The sequence below is a fragment of the Perca flavescens genome, chromosome 3 (genome assembly GCF_004354835.1).
Source record: "Perca flavescens isolate YP-PL-M2 chromosome 3, PFLA_1.0, whole genome shotgun sequence".
Classification (NCBI taxonomy): Eukaryota; Metazoa; Chordata; class Actinopteri; order Perciformes; family Percidae; genus Perca; species Perca flavescens.
Window position 1 is genome coordinate 11,406,921 of NC_041333.1, and position 22,943 is coordinate 11,429,863.

The 22,943-nt window shown below is 39.0% G+C and overlaps 1 protein-coding gene across 2 annotated transcripts in view; it reads left to right on the forward strand.

Moving 5' to 3' along the window:
• Nucleotides 1–559: 559 nt before the first annotated feature.
• Nucleotides 560–22,943, forward strand: part of dph1 (diphthamide biosynthesis 1) — a 71,007-nt gene continuing 48,623 nt past the window's right edge. For both annotated transcript variants that reach the window (XM_028574554.1, XM_028574555.1), the window contains exons 1-3: nucleotides 560–736; nucleotides 3,826–3,975; nucleotides 16,785–16,848. In XM_028574554.1, the coding sequence (XP_028430355.1) occupies nucleotides 658–736; nucleotides 3,826–3,975; nucleotides 16,785–16,848 (293 nt within the window). In that variant the 5' untranslated portion in view covers nucleotides 560–657. The remainder of the gene's footprint in view (nucleotides 737–3,825; nucleotides 3,976–16,784; nucleotides 16,849–22,943) is intronic.

The following is a 22,943-nucleotide window of genomic DNA, read 5'->3' on the forward strand; positions in this document are numbered from 1 at the left end:
CAAATAGCCTCCACCCAAATCAATATCTTATAGATAATGGACTAATTCATAGATGAACTAAGTCTCTCTCTCTCGCGCGGGCGCGCGCGCGCGCACACACACACACACACACACACACACACTCAGCAAATCATTTTTAATTTAATTTTTCCTATTTGGTTATGTTTTATGTTAATTTCATATTTATTCTATTTTGTCTTCTATTTGTTTGTTTATTTATTTTTGTTTTATTTTGTTATGTAATGTTTTATTTTATTTATTGTATGTAAATGTATGTAAAGCACTTTGAAACTGTCGTTCAGGGTATACATTTGGCTGCATAAGAAAATAATAATTAATTCTGTGTTTTTTTTATTATACTACATTTTATTGTATTTACATGGTAGGCCCATGTAAAGAACTTTGAAACTCCCGTATATAGATTGGGCTGTAGAATAATTTACTTTTATATAATTATTTTATTTCCTTTTTATTATTGCTGCACTGCGGACAATGGAGCTGGCACTAAATAACCCATAGAATATACCGTAATGAACTGTCCTATCTATGAGTAATGGTCCTGTCCTCCTTTCCCGTTGATTGGCATCGGTTACATCTGCGCTCGACTTCTCTCCACTGACCTCTGTAGTCGATTGGTTTCGTCTTTCTCTTCCTCACATGTTTCATGTTTGGGAGAAAAAAAACATGGCAGCGCTCACGAATGAAGTCCAGATTGTACCTGCCAAAAAGCCAACAGGTAAGAGTTGACGTCGAATATGACATATTTAATACAGTAGATAGATTATAACTTCTATGCGTACTTTGTCTTTATGGATATACTTTAGGCTACCTAGCTTCCACGTCGGTGATGCACAGGCACTCAGCTGTTTTCAGCACAACACAGCAGTCTGCCTCTATTATTAACAAGAAAATCAGTTACAACCAGACGTCTGCTGGACATGGGGATTCCTAATTGTCCGGATATGCTCGGTACAATCAACGTGCGTGACAAAAACATTAGCTTTTTTTGGCTGTTAGCATCCGATCAGCGTTCAGTGTTCTGCTGTCTCACCAGACTACATGAGTCTGACAGATGAGTTGTGTGTTTATAAGGGTTTATTAAAGACGCTATGTTTTATAGTTACCGAGGGGATCAACGTTTCTGTCATCAGACGTGCCTTTTTTTTATCTCTGATTGCAGAAATACATACCGAAAATGTTACCGTTGAACGTAACATCTTCAATGATATCTAGGCCATTTTCCAACATGATTTCACACGATAACCTCATGTTGGCAACCTTAACCCTCCTGTTGTCCTCGGGTCAAATTGTATCCGTTTTCAAAGTCTCAAATCAGAAATTTCTGTTTCTTTCAAACACATTTCCCAAAAATAGCTGAATGAAGTTGGCTAGAAGCCTAGATGTGACACAGAATCGGGTAATAATTTATACTTTACAAACAGGCAAACCAGAGGAGGACAGCAGGTGAGGACGTAGGAAAGTGCGTCGGAAGTGTCAAAGAAAGCCTTAATTTTATTGCTATTTATCTTATTGCTATTTATCTTTTTACTTTATCAAATAAGGTTGAGATGTTCCATGGATGGAAAATTGTATCTCTGTATATGAAGCCGAATTGTTCAGAAAATGTATCTTGTTTGTAAAGTTTTGCAAATAAAAAAAAGAAAGTGTTAAAAGCGTCCAAAAATTGCCGAAATTGTCAGAAAAAAAGAAACATTAAAACCATCAAAAAAAGAGTCTAAAGTTTGAAACTGTGAAAATATGGTCGACGTAAAGACAATATGAGTGTTACTCAATCCACACTTTAAACTGTGTTTCCACTTCAGATTGTTGTAGGGAATACAAAAGCATAATATGCAAAGAGGGCATATATCTATATTCTGTACATTAGGGCTGCTCGATTATGGAAAAACATATAATCACGATTATTTTGGTCAATATTGAAATCACGACAATTTAACACGATTACTCGCTGAGTTCTGGAAAGATGTTGCAATTATTGAACTTAAAAAAACTGGAATAAGTTAAATAAATCAACAGTAAAAAAAACACAACTGTGAAATTTGCCTTAATACTTTTCCTATTTAAACTTTATTTTTTTGTTCATAACACAAGAGAAAATAAGAGTTTACTTGCAAAACGTAATGAGCTAAATAATTGTTTTTCTCGATTATTCTGTTTTTGTGATCATTGGGAGCTGAAATCATAATCACGATTACATTTTGATGAATTGCACAGCCCTACTGTACATAGGAAACACTGATATAGCATCTCCAATAACATGAACTCATTGCAGTGACTACAGCTCCAGTTGGCTCTTATTCCCCTAAAATAAACAGGGGGCCATTGGAGGGCCAAACGGTTTGAACTGTCAGCCCGGCAATTTCCTGTGTTTTTCTCATTGACTAGCAATGCCAAAAGTCTCACACACTGCAGATTATGATTATATCAAGTGAGACGATTGCTGGGCTATTGATGGAGTAGTGAAAGGTGATGATGATGATTATTACTCTGATTATTATACACATCTAAGAAGAGCCTTCATAAGATATAATTTAAAAGGACCTGAAAGGTTGTTTTCTAATCAAGTTTATTGCATGTTATCAGACACACTGGGCAGGAGTTCTTAAAACGTTGTTTAGCCGTTTAACGACGGATGAAATGGGAGCAGCATTTTGATTGACTGCATTTTTTTGTTGTTGCTTGTTTTAATTTATGATTGAAATGTGTAACTTACTTGGACTGTCCTGCTGTGACAATATCTTATGTCAAATGAGCAATCACGTTCTAACGGAGAAAAAAACCAAACCGTGTCATCGGAGTCTTGTGGCAGAGTTTAATGTAGAATCAGTAGCTACATGAATTCGGACAACTGCAGGGTGTGACTGTCAAGTTGTGCATTAACATTTTTGGAGAATAAATACTCAGTCTTACAAATTAAGCACAATATAATTTCAAATGTCTGAATTATTTATTGAACTCAACACAGAGCTAGCCATGTTAAATACAATGATGCAAAGTAAAGTGGTGCATAGTCTCTCCATAAACAGTGGAAGTGCCTATGAAACAATACCAATAACCACATCAAAATGTAAATGTTATTCTAAAAAACAACAAATGGATTACAAAATGCAGGTGCAGTCTAAATAAGATATTTCTGTGCATGTGGGAGACCCATGTAGACAGTTTGGATGTGGAAAGCAACTTTCCCGTAGTGTATTATTACCCACCTTTACCCCCAAAGGGTCAATCCTAGTAAGTAAGTAAATAAGTAAGTAAGTAAATAAGTAAAGTTCATTTCTATAGCACATTTAAGAACAGCTCGCGCTGACCAAAGTGCTGTACATAGCGCATTAGCCACAGGGTGATAAAATAAAAATAAAACGCACGTACAAATCAGTGATTTAGGCTAAAAAAGTACATCGAAAGCTAACACTTAATTACAAACATAGCAGGATAACACAATTAAGATGCCGGGAAGGCCAATGTAAAAAGATGAGTTTGAGCCTGGCTTTGAATATCACAATTGAAGGGGCACTTCTGATGTCAGGTGGCAGTCGGTTCCACAGCTGAGGGCCAGCAACAGAAAAGTCCTAACCATAGAACATGTCCGAAGCCTGTTTGTAAAGCATGAGTCTAGCTTCCTTTGGTACGGAGTGACCCGCACAGACAGCTGTTGCTGAAAAACTTCACTGGTAACTTCAACGTTATTGTCTGACTGTGACTTTTTGCATGATAGTCTCCATTGGGTCTGATAAGCATGGCTTCCTTGCTTAAATCTGTGTTCACCGCATTGCTAACAGCTCAATCATTTAATTTTCTCCTCAGTCCGAGGTCCACGGCGGGTAGCCAATCAAATTCCAGATGAAATCCTGCAAGACCCTGAGTTACAAGAGGCGATCAAAGCCCTGCCTGCAAATTACAACTTTGAGATTCACAAGACGGTTTGGCGAGTAAGACAAGCCAAAGCTACGAGAGGTGAGCTCTGTTCTTTCTGAATACTTTTGAGTAATTTTGATTAGGAATCTATATTTACAGCCACTGTATTTACTGTAGGGGGAAACATGCCATGCCAAGTTATAAAAGTTCAGATGTAGAATACGCTTCATTGCAAATGTGAAATGGGGTCTGGGTGGTCCTCGCCCCCTCCGTTAACCGACAATAAGAAATTTGACTGATTTAATACTATCACTTAAACAGTTAGAAGAAAAATAGCCTATACAATCTTAACTGCTAGTTAACTTCCTAGTGCAGCCTTTGCACCAGCAAGTTGCGTTTTGAGATGCTCTTTTTTTTTTTTCTGCTTGTGGCTCTCTGCTGGACGGTGCTCACAGCGGAGAGCTACGTGTCACATGCCACCATATCGATGAGGACTGGCGGGTTAAATCGGTCGTTTCTACACGCAGAGTATGCCAGGCAGACACACAGCTGACCGCCTCGCAGGTGGATGCGTTGGAGACGGGAGACAGCTGCGGACTCAGTCGCACGGTGCAGTTCCAAAGCTGATGCATGTGTCTATGACAACGCACCGAACATCGTGGCCGCACGACCGCAGCTGTCCACGGAGCGTGGAAAAAATGTCCTGGAAGGGGTTAGCGGCTAATGATCGGTTAACGAGGGTTGGCTATCGGTCGGAAAACAAATCTAAATTAGCATCCCTAGTACAGAGTGAATGTACGAACACCGAGATGCACAGCGTTAAGACTCTTATACCAAAAGACAACAAGCATTCAGTCAAAATGCCATCCGTGAGTGCGTCTGTGCTTTGACCTACTATGACAACTTCATTGGACAATCTGTAACCTGCGCGGTTGACACAGGTTTATTCAGTAACAAATCCAAAAACGAACCCAGTTTCCAAAGGGCCATGTAGATCATCCCACAGTGACTATGGCATTCAAATCTTATATCACTGAACAAGCATTTTAACAACATTACATCAAAAGCAAAAACAAGAAATTGGTACTTTTTAATAATGTGTTTGTGCCTATTTGTGGTGATGTGATTTAGAAGGGAAAAAAAAGCCTCTTTCTCTCGTGTTATGTTAACTCGTATTGGTCGGGAAGGAAACAGCAAAGTGAAGCAGGATGCTTTTCACTATAAAACGTCCGTGTATCGTCTTCCCCACCCCCCCCCACCCCCCATTTGGAAGGAGTTGGAAGGCTACACTCACACTGCAGCTGGTAGTGCTCAAACTCAGATGTCTTCTCACTGTCCATGCAACACAGATGTTTGTGGTGTGCGGTGTAACTACAAACAAATACAAGATATTGCATTTGTTATGTCTTTTTGACCCATATTGAAAGCAGAACTTGGCCCCATAAAGAACAGGCACTCTAGACCCAGTCTCAAAGTCAAAGGATGAAAACTGTTCTATTTATCAACCACAAAACTGGGCAACAATTTCAGTTGCCTCTCTGACAGACTGTCCAGACAGCATATCTTTTCTTGTAATATCTTTTGTGCGTTGATGTTCTTTCCGGATGGAGGTCATTTAAACAGCTACAAGATATGGGTCACTTAGTATAGTCAAACAGAATAATCAGAAATCTGAATTGAGTAGTAAGGCTTGCAGTTGGATTGTAGCCTCAGGACTAACTCGAGTGTGGGCACAGGGGGAGGCTTCACTGACATCGATGTACTATACACTGTGGTCTGTGGCAACAGGCAAATCATTTTTTGTAGCTCTAGAACTGCCTTTAGTATCATTTGATGATAGTATTACATTATTTTACTAGCCCTTATACAATTATTAGGTGATAATAAAAAAAAGGGGGGCTTTGAAGAGCTGCAGTCAGTCCCCTATTAATTATCAAGGCCGAGCTGTTTTTTTAAATTGACAAAATCAGTCGTGGAAACAAAGAAGCAAAGAAATTAGAATGGCGGTTGATGACACACACACAGTACTTCAGTTTTACTATCTATTTGTAGAGGTAGAATTAGGTAATACATATTTTGCCTGCAGGTTTTCATAAGTTGGGTCTAATATAAAAAGACACTCAGGAGTCAGGACTAATCAGGTGGTGTGAATGCTTGTACTGAGAGTTTTGTTCAATAAATAAAATTGAATTGAAATTGAATGTGTTATGAACCGTATCAAGAGAAAAGCGCCTCATTTTAAGGTGCCGCTGGATCATGACGAGCCACACACCCAGACATGACTGCTTTTCATTGTTTTGTTTGCATAGTAACGGGAGCAATTTAACACCGTTTTTTTTAAAAAAAAAAAAAAAAAAAAAAGGAGAAAGACAAGAGTCTAATATTCATGTCTGCAGACCTTACGCTCACCAATGTAACGTAACTAATATATAAAAGGGTTAACGTGAATAGCCTATGTGTTGCACAGTTGGTCCACAGTTTGCAGGGACTCAGGTTGTACAGTTCAAGTGTAATACATTATTAATTTTTTCTGCACTTTTATTAACTTCTCATTACATGAGTGTCCCTCTTGTTCTAAACATTCATACGTGAATCCGTTCTCTTCATATAGCCTACCCAGTTAAAATAACAGTGATTCCTGTCCCGTACAGCACAACATAATCAAAATGATACTGCCCGTGTCGAGAGGTTTTTCTTCCTCATACACTACCGGTCAAAAGTTTGAGGTCACTTAGAAATTTCCATTCCACTCCATTATAGACAGAATACCAGCTGATCTGAGTGGGTGGCTGATCTTTAATGCAATATCTACAATGCCCATTATCAGCAACCATGCATCCAATGTTCCAAAGGCACATTCTGTTTACTAATCTGATATCATTTCAAAAGGCTAACTGAGAAAACATTGGAGAACCCTTTTGCAATTATGTAAGCACATAATGTAATCTGAAAACTGCTGCCCTGGTTAAAAAAATCAATGCAACTGATCTCAGCTGGTATTCTGTCTATAATGGAGTGGAAGGGAAATTTCTAAGTGACCCCAAACTTTGACCGGTAGCGTATACTGTATGTCCACAATCCTCGGTTGTTGGGCTGACAGCTATTCATTGTTGTATTTGCATTGATTTAGTGTGGTCACTGAAAAAAATAATCTAATTAATTACAGGCTTTGTAATTAATTAATCGAAATTAATCGCATTTTAATTCCATAAATATTTTACCTGAGAACAGTGAGAAGTAATTTTTTTCACATGGATTTTTAGTATACCATTGAATAATGACTGAATACATAAGCTTAAGCAACACAATATTGTTTATTTTTGTTCAACCAAGTCCAGCAGACCAGTGCAATTTTTGCCATTAAGTGTAGCAATAGCATATTTAGAAATATAGTACATTTCAGAAATTCAGGTAGCCTATAGGTAGGTAGACCTTCTGTAAACTATGTTTTTTTAAGTAAAACACAATACTTTCAAGTACATTCAGACTTAGTTACCCTGGTCCTTAAACCAGTCATCTGGAGGAGTGTAGGTTGGGTGTGGGTCCTTGTACTCGGAGTCGGGCTAACGTCCACGCTAGCTGCTAAATGTTTTGCGTCGAGGTGATACTTGAGGCTCGATGTGCTGCGGTGACATGCGAATTCCTTGTTGCATAGCTTGCACACAACCATGCTCTAATCGACGCTTCCATCCGTTCGTTTTTTATAACAAAATTTCCCATCCACGGAGCCAACCTTAGCGGTCTCGTCAGCTTCTTCGTTCATGTTCACTGTGGTTTGTTGTTGTCTGAAGCATTGACATATATAAAAGGTCTGAAGTCATGAACGCTAGTTGGTGCTCCAGTATAATTGGTCCGCCGAAACTCATCCGGTGAGAAACGTCCCGCGGTGCAAAAATAAGTGTGATTAAAATGCGTAAAAAATGTTTAACGTGTTATTTTTTGTGTAATTAATTAACGCATTAAAGTCTGTAATTAATTAATCTTAATTAACCCGTTAAAGTCCCGCTCTAATATATATATATATATATATATATATATATATATATATATATATATATATATATATATATATATATATATATATATATATATATATATATATATATATATATATTTATATATATATATATATATATATATATATATATATATATATATATATATATATATATATATTTGACCTGTGAGCATTGGTTTAAAATTGACTTCAAATAACATATCTTTTAATAGCATATGTACTTCACTTCCTGCCCTCATGCATTATTACATATATATTTTTGATGTTTCCTCGTGCTTGGTGTTCTCAGTGGAACAGATCAGGGACATGTGGTAGTGTTACAATAGCGACAAAATGTAAAGTCCTTCAGTCGCTCCTGCCTTGGGTAGAAATATGTAGATGGCATACCAAGAGGACTGAATCATTTTTTAGGTGTCCCTGCGAGGAGTGGGTGGTTTACCACAGCTTGCTGGCTTTGCTTTTTTTGTTCCGTGACATTTGTTTCTCATAAATTCCATCCTCTCTTTCTTTGAACTCAAGAGAGCATAACTCACCTCATCCCCCCTGTCTCTCTCTGTTCCTCTTTGTGTCCATCTGTTTCTTTGAACTCCTCTTGAGTCTCATACAGCGTGCTTTTGAAATAGAGGACTGAGGAAGATACAGTACAATTTTATTTTAACTGCCCAGCCTTTTTTTTTTTTTTTTTCAGGGTTTATAAATAGTCAAAAGCTTTGTGTTGTTTTGCCTAATTTTCTCGTTTTGTTGTGATGTAATCTGTTGCACATCCCAGCTCTTTACAAGAGGAGCTTAGTTGAGTTTCTCTAAATGCTGTCTGCTGTCTTGATTACCGTCGCACATTCAGTTAAGATAAGGACCACACAAATTGAATTAGGTTATAATACCTAGCTGACTTGATTCAAGTGTTTTGTTTATAAAGAAGCAATTATTTGAGTGATGCCTGGAATAGGAATTCAGACCGACAACCGAGCCAGATAGAGGTTCTTCAGGCTAGCCATTCACAAATTAGATGGAAGCAGTGTATTTTGCTGAAATTATGGCTGACGTTTGGAACATACTGACAACACTTTCCATATCCAGCCCTGGTGGTAAAGTAATCCTCAAATTGAAACTATAACTAGACCACTGTATTGTTTTAGGAAAATATCGATATTTCAGAGTCCTAAAAATCTGATGCTATTGGCATTTCTTTTAAACAAACACACAAAAATAAACAAGATTTGTTTTCTTAAATGTGTTTGAAAAAATGTCCAAGATATGATATATATGTGAAAATTACATTTAGAGTCAGGCCCGGTTCTACACTGCTTTAATTGGAGGAGGGGGGGGTTCTTTCACACTATAAGTTATAATGTGCAAGTTTTTATCTGAAGCTAAAGCCATAGTAATTAATATATAACTTTAATACATAACACTGTAGCGTCTTTTAATTTTAAACCAACTTGGAATCCTCAACAAGTTTGCTAATACCCAACAGTTATAGCAGGGCTATTCAATTATGCTATTCAATTATATTATTCTCATTATGTATGTACACTTGACAGAAAGCGCCATCACATTTTCAATCATACTTAGGTATGGGTATTGTTAGGATTTTATCGGTACTATACCCCATAGGCCTATTTCTTATCAGTTTGGTTTGTTATCAATACTCTTATCTGTTCTTTTTCATTACTAAATGATTGCTTTTTTAAAAATAGATTATAAAAAGAATAAATTCAGAACAGGATTAGTCAGTATCCGCCATTCCTCTTGTCCTCCTCCTCCTCCTCCTGCTGCTGCTGCTGTTATTGCTCACACTATCACCGCCAATGCCCAATGATGTCATTATACGACGTGCATAATCATTTTACCATGTTTTTGTTTTGTTGGGCTTATCTATTTGTAAACTGAACTAATTGGCTTCCCGGCTGCCGTCAATTGCAGTGATCAAGCGACAGCACACGCTCTCTCGCTGCATCTCCCTGATTTATAAGGCCAAACCAACCAATCAGATATTAATAAAACTCAAAATGTTATTAAATTATTTCAATATATAAATATGGTTATACTGAATATATAGTGCATAATGCAATAAAACACAACAGCCCTGCAAACTGTGGCCTTCAAAATGACCATAAAGTTAAATTATCACCTCTCTAAAATAGTTTTAAAAAACAAACCTAAAGGTAGGATTTATTGCAACCGAGTTCATTAAATGTCATTCTTTTCTTTTCATTATTTCATCGTGTACCCTAATGTTGGCCATTTTGGAGTTACATACTGTATGTGAACACATAAGCCACTTATTACCATCTCATGAACACCTAAAATGTAATCTGCTACAGGATAAACCCTGCATATAGCACTATAGTAGCCACCTTTTTAAAGATTCCGAGTAATCCCTTTGCTTTTCCATTCAGTCTTTTGTTCAGCACTTTATTAGTTTACCTCCTGTCTTTGATTGTGTCTGTAGCTTTCTTGCTACCTGTACCGCCCGTAGTTTTACAGCAATGGATATGTCCTATAACAGCATCATTAGATGATTGGTGATTAACCATTCATGTTAGCCAAAAGTGATCAATTTGTCACTTGACATTGAGAAAGCTGTATGTAACAGTGGTCCACATTAAGTGGCATGTGTCCAAGAATAGGAAACCTTTCACACTTTTTGTTGGAGTTCTTCGTCTGAAGCAGGGCTGGGTATTTTAATTTTTGATACCAATACTGTGACTTCGATACTGGTTCCTGAACAATGCTTTTTTTCAACACCAATTTTATAAAAATCGATTTTAACAAAAATTAATTACAAAATTACACATTAAGGCACACATCTTTTTATTTATTTTTCAGCTTCTACTACATGAGCCCCAGTGTGCGTAACGTAGAGCTTTTCCTGCTTGCTTCTATGACGGGTAACATTGGATAGCCAGATCTTGGTAGAAACATACTGCATTAGGTCTGGGCAAAAAAACAATCTCGAAGCGGGATCACGATAAAATTCCGGTCGATAGCGATAACGCTTTGCCGAGTTGCCGGTGTTGTCTCGAAGTGTTAGTTAACCCCCAAATAAATGAAGCAAGCTATAAGCTACATCAACATGGCAACAGTAGTTTATTACATCTGAGATATTTTTGTATACATCCATGTAGAGCTTTAACAATTTCAAGTTTTACTGTCAAATCAATAATCATAAATAATTGTGATTAACAATATAATTGTCTCTTTCAGTCAAATTTGATTTCTTTTGCAAACAAATTTTAAGTTTTTGAATGACTTCCAGAATACGTCTTTTGGTAATATCACTGTCATGTGACCCAGATGATGTAATACCACAAGTTCACAGAAGTAAACCTCGACTCTTGTTTATCATAAAAAATTGTATTTTCTTCTTAAATCAACATAAAATTAAGAAAACCATCCACACTCCTACCCCTTATGAACTTAGCTAATGTCAGCAATTAATTATAGTTAAACAAAGAAACGGCGATTACTTAAAAACGATTGCGATTAGACAATTATGTAATAACTGTTACAGGCCTACATCCATGTACACAACATGTCTGTGTTTGGCGGTGGCACCAGTGATACTCAGTAGAGGGTGACGCAGGAATCTAATGTCGCTCCCCTCCCATCCCGAGCCCACGAAAATAATCCCGTCATATCCTGATCACGTGACTGCCCCCCCCAAAATCCTGTCCTGCAAAATCCCGAGAGAACGACTCCTGTATCCCTCCCACTCCTGTTTCGTTCCCTATGTTGTCTAAAGTTATCAGACTCTGTTGCCACCCCTGTAGCATGTTTGGTTAATCGCAGTCAAATCACTGAGGTTGCCCCGGAAATTTCGGCTACACTATGCATGCATTACCTGCAGGCCTAGGCCATTTCATTACGGAATTCGTAACGGCGATCTTCTCACAACTCCTGAAAATGGATTGAGGGGTCCTTTGATGACACTTTCGATTGCAACAGCTTCTTTCCAGAATCCATTTTAGTCGCTGACGCTGATTGATTGGCTTGTGAACAGGGCAGCTGCTGTGTCTTGCTCTGATAGGCTACTCTAGGGCTGGCTATCGTTCAAAATCTTTCGATCCGGTGCCAGTTTCGATGCCGGTTCCTAACGATACTTTTTTCGATACCATTACGAGCTTTCGGCTCGCCATTAATGTTGCATCGCAGCAAACGCTGTCTGCGTGAAGTTTTAAAAAACTGTAACTACACTTGAAACCACTTGTCTCCATTCAATATGCAGAGAGGACAGATAAGCTTGCGCTTACGCGTTCAGACGCTTTTGGAACCGAAATTAGATTTTTTTCGGTGCCATAAAAGTATCGACGTTCGGTACTCAGCCCTAGGCTACTCTGCGGCTAGCAGTAGCCAATCAACAAACATTTGTGAGTTGTAAGTGGTTCTCTTTTCTAAAACGAAATGCCTCGCAATCTTTGGGCGCACTCACCGCATTGCGTCATTATTTAATTTAATCTCTTGCTCCGTCCCGCTCCCGTTGATTTCTATGCTCTGTTCCATTCCTGTCACATTACCAACAGTGAAATTGACTCCCGTACCGCGGGACTCCCGTGGGAATACCGTAAAAATTGTCACCCTCTAATACTCAGCAGTTTTATTTTTAGACCGCAGCAGAAAGCTCTGTCCTTGAGCTCAGAATGCTCGGGGAAAACGTACGTTTGCTTGTGTGGATGCTACCGCACTACTTGATCAATAAAAGAGCTAACTTTAGCTACTGAAGTAGTTAAACTATTAACGCTACTGCCCAACACTGCTTGCAATACGGAGTTGTATTTAGTGCCATGACGCCGTGGGCACAGGTTGCTAATGTAGGCTACTTTTTATATACTATTTTATATATTTACTTTTATGGTGATATAGTGACAAACGCCAGTTCAACCGGTTAGCATAAAATCAAGCCTCATATAATTAGCCTCATACATTGGACTGGTGAAACCGGAAATCGGCCCAACTCTAGTGCTACTCTTAATTTCCTTTTGCCAGTAGAGGGCACTACTGCTCTCTTGACCAGTGGGGCATCTCATAATGTGAATGTGTAATGTGAGTCCTCAACAAAAACATTGTGCTAAATATTGTAATGGCCTGTTTTTTTTTTATTGTATATGTTAATAAATTATATTCTAAAGTGTAATTAAACCTCTGTTTCTTCTGGCTTCAGTCAATGCACTTTGAACGGGCAGTATCAGCAAAGAAATTATATTGTGATAAATATCGATCAAAATCTAAAAATATACTGTACAGTGATGACATTTTTTGCCATATCTCCCAGCCCTGTGCTGCATGCTTATTGGCTCACTGGCGCTGATGAGGTTTTGCTCCTTAGGTATTACAATTTGGTATTGAATGACGAGGCATTTTTCGATACTCCATACTTAGGAGGCAATTCGGTCGGTGCCTAAAAAGTATTGAATTCGGCACCCAGCCCTAATCTGAAGCCGTGAAATGAACTGCTCTTGCCACATTTTACGTCGTGTGGTTTAGGTTGTCTGTTCTGTGGGGGCAGGAGTGCACTTCCAAAGGCAGAAGCAGCTTATCATTCTTGCGTGAAAAACTCAAATATGCATTCAAACAGTCAGTCCCACCTTCAACATCTGACTCACCTTTCGCCGGGGGGGCAGCAGACGGAGAAAGCTCTTTGCTTCTGTCAGCTGTGGCAGAGGTGTGCTCTAACACCTTTCTCTGTTAATAAACTTGCCCTTTTCTAGGTAACGACCTGTCTTTCACTGTCTGCATGAGTGCTTGGTGATCCCTTAACCTTTCATCAGTAAGAAGTGCTCTCGCTCCTCCTCTTCCCAAACCGCCCCATCTATCACTCCATCTCAAGGCCACCCACCCTGAACCTCACTGGCCTTTTTGTCTGTCCCAGCTTTTATTGTTTAATGCTGTCTGGCCCTGACGTCTTGGAATTGTTTCAGGCCTAGTCATGTGAAAACGTTGCACTGAATTTAGTGTCTTCGAACTGTAAGTGTCCACTGAAACGATGGATTTATTGAATTCAAAAGATTGCTCTCCCCCCCGATTGCTCCCAAATGCTGTATGAATTGCTGTCCACTGCTCCTAATACTAGGATGAGTTAAGAATGCAGAAATAAAATTGCACTACATTGTACTGTGGGTATGTGACTAATAAAAATCTTTTGTAAAAAAAAAAAAAAGTAGAACATGCCATGGTTGGTTGAAACAAAGTCTTGGTCTCCACGGCTTGCTCCACGTGTCTGACATGATGGCTGAGACTGCACACTGCACTGGCCAACACCATCTAAATGCATGTTTGTGATCATATCAAATCTTCATGAAACATGCATCACAAAGGGTAAATGGCAAAATAAGAACTGTTGACAGGAGGCCTTGCTGATACACAAACAGTGTAGTATAATATAATCCCAAATAGCAAACCACTGAACAGCAGAACTTCTGTATTTCACACAATTACAAAACTACTGTCAATCTTGCGTTGTCTTTAAAAACAAAGTTTTAAATAGTTAATACTTAATAATAGTTAATTCCTTTCCCGTTTCTTTCTCAAAAGATGTAAAATGAATGTGTGAAAGGAATTCCTTGTCACCAATTCTGATAAACATATTTTCTTGATTTAAATGACCAATTGTTTTAATGCAAGTCAAATGATGTTCATATTTATCTTAATCTCTTGATTTGGCCCAATATTGATACTTGCTGCTAGAAAATTACATTTTTCAAAATATATTTTTTTTACTGACATCATGACATCATGACTTTGCGTGAACATACACGCCCACTTTCTAAAGCCAAGTGGCGTGTTATCTGTACGCATTTTGAGCGCTGTATAGAGCGGACGGGTTGGGTTTAGTAAAAGAAGATAGCTACGGTTGGGTTTAGGAAAAAACGCGGGACACGAAGGAAACGATCCCTGCTCTCCTGGTTGAAAGTCCTGTGTTTGACCCATCCTCGACCCCGACCAACCTCCCTACGCAGATTTTCGCCCTTTCATACTACTCGCTGGCTCGCGGCGTGAATTCACACGCAATCACAAGGTAATGTAAGTTAATGGAGGCCAAACGGCGTTGATAAACACACTAAAAAGCGATTATGCGTCTTGATAACAAGCCATAAATGGCATACGGATTGCCGTGTCATACATATACCACTTCATGAGATCAGTCTGCATTTGATCTTTGCTCAAATAGTAAATTAATGGATCAGTCAATTAAAAAATAATTAATCGCAGTATTCTTTTTTTTTTTTTTTTTTTTTACAAATGATTAAAAGTTGATGGAATTTATTAAAGAAAATTGCCAAACATTTTCTGGTTCCAGCTTGTCAAATGTGAGGAATTCTTGATTTCCCACTGTTTTAAATCACTGAAAATTGAGTCACTTTGGGTATTAGACTCTGGAAATCTAGGTATTTTGCATGAGCCTCTGGGAAAAAATAGTTTTTACCATTTTGTCATGTTTTATAGACCGAACGAATAATCAATTAATTGGAAAGATAATCAACAGATTTGTTGATAATGAAATTATTATTTGCAACCGGAATCGGTATAACAATTTTTTTTTTTTTTTAAATTGCAGACCAAAATAATGAAAAATGTAAAATAGGGAAAGCATTTTTTTATTATTATAAGGGGGTGTGCCATTTCACAGCACTGCTTTCCCTATTAATCTCCTTTTCTGTCATTCTCGTCTTTCCCTTCTCATCCACTTCATGCTCTGATTCCTGTTCGGTTCTTCCTTGCGGGGCTATTCTTGACATCATCAATATCTTATTAGTCTCTCAAACCAAGATGTCGTTATGTTTATTTGATGACGAGATGGCAGGATAAATGTATACTAAATCATGGATTCTTAAGCTCCCGAATAAGATAGGATCTTTAATGCAAATATCACAAGACATGTATATCTATGTATTTCAGATTTTTGTCTACTTTAAAATTCCAATAAAAAAAGATAATATCCTGAAGCAAAGCACAAAAGGTGCAGTTCAGTTTGTCTGAGATGAGGATGCTGAAACATTCCGATCAGTGTTTAAGTCTTTAAAAAAAAAAAAGGTGGGTCATGCAACACTGATCCCTGTGTTTACATAAGCAGCAAATCCAGCACAATGTGTAATCTCACATGACATCTCCAGTCATCATTTGCGTGATTTTTCTTGAGAGGAATATGCGTAAAGGAAAGGGCCACATTTCACTGATTGCAGGCGGGGGGCACTTGAGATGCCTCCAGGTCCTTCTGCCTCTTTGATTAAAAAAAAAACATGCCCGTCTCTCGAAGCAGAGTGTGAAACGAGGCACAAGCCACTTAGTAAATCCTGCCCTAAATGAGGTTTTTCCATTGGTTCATCTCGTCGGAGTCACACATGGGTAGATTAGTAGGTCTCCTATTGTCAGCACGCAAACACCATCAGCAGGACCAGTGGTTGTTAATTGGTTGCTTGATGCTTGATTTCAATTTTATAGCAGCCTCATCAGTTTTTCCACATTATATTCCAGCTTTGAGACAGGTGTGTGTGTAAGTGTGTGTGTAAGTGTGTGTGTGTGTGTGTGTGTGTGTGTGTGTGTGTAAGTGTGTGTGTGTAAGTGTGACTCACAGAGCCAGTGGCAGGCATTGAGACAGACAGGAAAAAGAGAGAGTTTAATGGCTCCGTACAAGCCATGAGCTGTAGAGATAGACCTGTGGTGATTGGTTTGGACTATATTCCAACGGCCCGTCACTTGCTAAAATAAACCAACAGCACCACCGTGGCAGAGGAGAAATTACCCTGAAGTGTCATGATTTGCTGTCAGTGGAGCAGAACCAGTAGCAGAGGCTATGTATAACTGTGCTGTCCAGGATTTATTAAATAACGTGTTGCCGTCACTCTAATATAAGTATGTAACTTTTCGGTTTGCCTGTTCCCACTCTCTCCAGTGGCTCTGCAGCTTCCAGAGGGCCTGCAGATGTTTGCCTGTGTCCTCGCTGACATCATTGAGAGGTGAGGTGGTTATTTTGATTGCTTAAGTTATTTGTAAGTCTTAAAAAAAAATAAAAAATAAATGGCTTGGGACATAGTGTGTGTGTGTCAAGCAGCAAGTACAATCCATCATCTGAATGCACCTAGTGAATGTATTAAGTATTTGAAAAATGACCTATAAAACAATAAATTGCATAGTTTTTAATTATCAAAAAAAAGGTCTATGAGTAAAGAAGCAGGTGTAGAAGTCAAGCCAGCAGAGTGCAAACTGCTCTGGCCACTTGGTACTCATTAGGAGAGCGAGAGCTCTATCGTAATTCCCCGCCTTCGACTCAATCAGGGATCCAGCAGAAAATGAGACACGATTACGCTGTTTTAGGACAGAGCAGATATCCCAGCTTCCCTTGCTTACAGTTGGAGGAGGGGAGAGCTATTATTCGTGTTAATTACATCTTGTTTCAGTCTGCATATGCCCTATTGCACACAAGCACTCTATCTCTCACACACACACACACACACACACACACACACACACACACACACACACACACACACACACACACACACACACCACAAAGCTCTTTTATTTCATCCTGCGGCAAGAAGTGCTTCAGCATTAATGTTCCTTTTTTATACTGCGCTGTGGTTTGTCCTACACTGTGATAAATGCTTGGAAGCGTGCTTGGTTTATAGAAAAACATGTTTTTAAAACACTTTTATGTGAGGGCCGCTATTAAGCACAATCGCAATCTGCGCTATTTTTCAAATTTTCTCCCTGTTTTTTGTCTCTCTGGTCTCATTGCACCTTCAGTTTGCCTCTGTTTCTCAGGAGCACTGTCGGGCTAAGTGTTTTCCCAAAGAAAATGGCTGCTATCATTAAACACCCAGAGTGGATTCTTTTCATAGGTGTTTAGTCAATACTAACCTCATTACATGATGAAGAATAGAGTGGCTGGAGCTGCCATCAACGTTTTTTCAGGCTGGGCAGATATTTGATTTTACACAGGAAACCTGGATTACGTCAGTATGACTGTATTATTGTGCTCTTCATGCTTGCATGCACTTTATATTATAATGCCAAGACACATTTATTTACCATATAAATGCTAAAACTTCTTGCTCAAAGAAGTTGGGCATGGGGGTTGTCTTTCTCCATTGCCTCAACTCTTTTATCTTTAATCGTCTCTTTTTACTCCATCATTTTGTTCATCTTTTCTCCAGCTGTATCAGACTTCTATTACTTTATCTTCCCATCACTCTCTTTACCGTCATGTCTACATTTTTTTATCACAAGAAAGATGATAGCGTGAAGGTTTGATGATAGGGTCTGGTCTTATCAGTCCTGCTGCTATCAGACTGAGAGCTAGCACCGTTTTCTGCATGGCTTTTAAACTGCACACCCATGCAGTCCACATTTATACGTTTGGAGAGTCTGGAAAATCAGATCCATCTCTTTTAGTGAGAGCAATTAGCGGACACTAATTGCTTTTCTCACTGTTTTCATACCCCGTCCTCTATCGCTCATCCCTCTGTATTTTCCACCCTCTCTTCGCCATCCACGCGATTTCTCCTCTAGACTGTGGCAGAAGAAGTGGTTCTCACGGTTGCGCTTCATTAGCTCCTGCTATATAGTTTCCCTTAAGCTATTTTGCTTCTGCCTGTGCTGTCTTACTATGTAAGAATTTTCTTTGCGTTTCAATTTGTTTCCAGAAAAAAAAAAAATAAAAATCAATATGTGGCAGTCAATGTTGATATTGTGGCGGGCCGCCACAAATAAATCAATATATGGGAAACACTGATCTGGCGTCAGGCCAATAATAGACCCTGCCTTCTTGATCAACTTATTGAGCCTGTTCCTGTCCACAGCCGTGTTACTGTCACCTCAACAGACAACAGCAAAGAAAAGAACACTTGCCATGAATCTGTGAACACACCTCAGAAAATGCAGCAAAGTCTACACCCATAGGATGTGAAGCCGCAGTGTATGGTGAAGCCTGCATTTAATGGCACCCAAAAAGGTCCATTTGCCTTTGACTTAATACACGCAAATATTGTGGCCTGTCTGACTAAGAATCTTCTTAGACATACTTTGCTAATGTGATGGCCACAAGAATGGCAGTTTAAGTTAAGACAGCCACATCACGTCTGGTGAGAAGGGAATCTAGGGTCATCACTATCTGGTGGCTTCTCACCGTATGGTCTTTGATCCTGATATGGGGATGAAATTGAAACATTTGTAAGGAGTAAGTAAAGGAAGTTAAGGTTTTGGTTCAAGTCTGTTTTCACTTCATATTCTAACCGGATAGATAGTGCCCTGGAAGTCAGAATTGCCTTGATAACCATCTCAACACAAGCTCAGGATTTAGCTTATCCCTTTTAAAGGCTTGACCCGCAGGTGAAAGCTGTCAGATGAAGCTGCTTGTTGGGGAGAAACCAGGATGTTCTGCTGAGAATCGCATGTAAAACTTAACATTGATCACAAGATAGAGAAATCTAAGTCAGACTTTGCAGCGGCTACCATTTTAGAGCACTTTATTATGGCACCAACCAAGCAAACTGGATTGGAGGGTGGTGTTTGGAGAGAGTGAGTGACTGTAACCTTTGGATGTTGGCGCAGCAGGCAGCTGACCTCGTGTCACCCAGCTTATGTTGCGGGTTACCAGAGGTCCCAGGAGTTGGGTGGCTCTGCCATCACCAGCACTGCCACAGTCCCTCGTACTCTGGAGACAGGGCTGAGGTCCATACCAAAATGGGGATGAAAGGGCTAAGCTGCCCTCAGAGTAAGGCGCTTCAGTGGGAGGGACTGCAAAGTCTTAATGAGGACAAGCTGCTCTGAATTATGGTCATGCTACAGTTACACATAGGCCAAAATCTATGTCCTTTTATTTATATATATATATATATATATGTATATGTACTTTTAAAGTCACAGTCTACTATGATGTGATAGGTGCTACATTTTTAATTCAAGCATGATCTTTCTCCCTCTGTCTGTCCATCTAGTTATTCATCTATCTGTTTCTTTCTGTCGACCTCCCTCTCTCTCCCTGTCTTTCTGATTCATTCACATTCATACTAACAACCAAGGGGAAATACATGTTCTTGCACTCACATTTACACATGTAGAATACAACAGCACAACAATCTACAGCCTTAAATAATAAAATGACCTTAGAGTAGAATCAGCACATTTCTGACTTCCAAGTATTACCATACGCTCAAAGCAATTACGCTGTGCCGGAAGTAGCGAGAGTTTGTAAACCTATTTGAGAACAAAGAAAAGCAGGAAATAGCATTTATATACTTTGTTTTGCTTAAGAACCTCTACCAACCAAACCTACACCCTTGTCCTTGAAGGTGAGCCTTTAAATATGTAATAATAACACTCCAAAACATACACGTATCCAATGTAGAGATGCTAAAATGTGGGTTAAGATTATGTACTTCATAAAGGTAAAGCTTAGTCTAAGGCTGTTTTATTGAATTAGATTATATTTAGGTTGATGTACCTTCAATAGAACTCTAGAGCATTCCTGGATTTTAACATTTCATGACTAACCTACAGATGTTTTTACCCACAGTAATCTGTATCATATCCTTGTTTTCTATTGGTGCTATGCAGGATACAGAAACCTGAGCACTTTGAGATGGGAGTCCACCTGATACTTGAAAGTAGATAAGTTTGTACACTCCCACCACCTCCAATGCCTGCTTTCTAAATAACCATGTCACAGTATATAAAGCAGCAGTCCATTTATTACACTGCCATCCTCCTTTATCTGATTCTCTCTGTGCCATTTCATTTCATTCTTTACTCTCTCAGTGTCAACATTGCCATGGGAATTCAAAGACTTATGAACTCTGCCTTCACAAGTAAACAAAAGAGAAACACTTTCAGAATAAAATGAAGAATTGGTAACTAGTGCAGGCAGGCAATGATGCATGTGCTGTCACTGTACCATATGTTTTATCGCCTTTGATGGTATGCCAGCTGTCTCGTCCTAGCTTTGAAGGATACTTTTATGAACTTACTTCAATATTTACTGCTGCTGCTTTTGTTACAGTGGGGGGAAGATTAAGAGAGTAGCAAAAAAAGCAGGGCGTGAGGGGATGTGGCGGAGGTTTCACTCGGTTTTCCTGGCACAAAACCCCTGGGCCTTTACATGGAGATTTTGGCTTGTAACCTAATCCGAGGTCTTGTTCTGTGATGTTTGGTGGGTAAACAACAAATTTGCTGAGCACACGAGGCCAAAGGCCTCCTGCTATTGAAGCAAAAAAACAATAGTGAAAAATGAAACCTTCCTTTCTCTGACTGAAAAGAAGTTCTATTTCTCATAGATCATAAGAGACAATATACATGGTTTTAATAGTGCTTTTGTTTTACAGTTTGTTTTTAATATATGTATTGAGCATGTCTTATAAAGCATACGGAGCGTAATAAAGTAAATTGAATTTACAATTTATTGGGAAACTATTGTGCAATTGGTAGGAAAACAATCCAATTTCTAGGTTCAGAGAAGATGACAGTCTGTCCAACAAATGACAACCATGAAACACAGTTTAGTCTGTTTTCATATGTTGTTAACAACCATCTGTTAAATGTTCCTCCATTCAATCTATTTCCAAGAGAGTAGGGAAGCTGCCTTGAACAGAGCCGTAGTACGCCATAGTACTAAATGAACTGACACATCTGTGGCAGCCCTTGCTGTGCGTACTTTAACTACTGTTAGATTGATGAACTGTCTGTGGCCACACGTCAGAAAGGTTGGGGATGTTATTTGATCAGTGTTTGCTTACACAATTGAGTTCACTAACTGTTAAATAGGCAGTTTGAAACCCTAATGTCACCTACCCTGTTAGTTTTTACCCATTTTGATTGAGGACTGCTTGGTGGGTTATTACAAGGCTCAAGTGTTGCACTATGTATCATTGAAGCTGAGGTCAAAAATGATTGGTTGACGTTTTTAGGTGTAACCATCATGCTCTTTGTATTTATGTAACGTTTATATTCAAAATCTGCTTATCAAGAAATGCATGACGGTCAGAGGTGCAATGCAGTGAATGTAAAGTTGCATTAAAAAGTCGATAAACAGAAAAAGAGTGGAAGATAGCAGAACAAAGAGAAGCAGAGATAGCTCAGTTAAAATGTATCAGTAATGTGTTTATAGTCCCCAGAATATTTATTTTTCCCTAGATCTGGCAGTTGCCCTAAACCCACCCACCAGTTAACAATTCACTTAGTTTCAAATTTTCCTGCAGAAGTCAGCAAAAAATAACTTGGGTCTTCAGACTACAGTATAATGAAGCCCACATTCCTGATTAATTTAGAAACAAGAAAACGAAAAGGCCTAAAAACGAAGGCCAACTGTGGCGTTGCCTCACGTTGCCTGAGGATGCCTGTATTGGCCAAAAAGTTTCACTAAAACAGTGCAAAGACTACATTTGACGGCCAACTAGCATGTACGTTCTGCGCCTGCGTGAGAGGAAATACCTCTCCATGGCAGCCATTTCTATGTCATTTAAAAAAGGAAACTGGATATATAAACTGTTACTATGAGACAAACAACTAAACTCCTCCTGAATCAGCCAGCAACAGCCATAGAGTGAAAAATTGATTGGTTGATGCTTTAGGGCCTGAAAAGTGAAGCCAACGCGGAAGTACCTTAAACCTGCATTCTATCTAATTTCCAGCAGGAGGCTAATAATAACCTTGCACTTGTTTTGGGTGTTGTCCATGGTTTCGTCGTAAACTTTGACCCTTTCACTGTGTGTTTTAACTTCATCAAGGTTAATGTGAAGATTTCAGCGTCACGCCAACCAAGCTAGCTAGCTACCGCTAGCGTCACCTAGCAAATTAAGGGAAGTGTTGCAGATTTTCTGTACTGCTGTACATGTAGATGAATGGCGGCAGTACCCGTTTTGGTCTGCGTTTACTCGCCGGTAAATCTCCAGTGAATGACTTGCTTTAGAAGGGTTAAAATCCTCAACTCAAGCATTTAGTTAAGGGTAGCGCCATTGACACCATTAACAACAATGGCGCAGCCGTGTCACCCTCCCCAGCTCCACCCTCTCTTCAAAAATCATCACTTCCACTTTCCCAGTTTGTGCATCCCTGA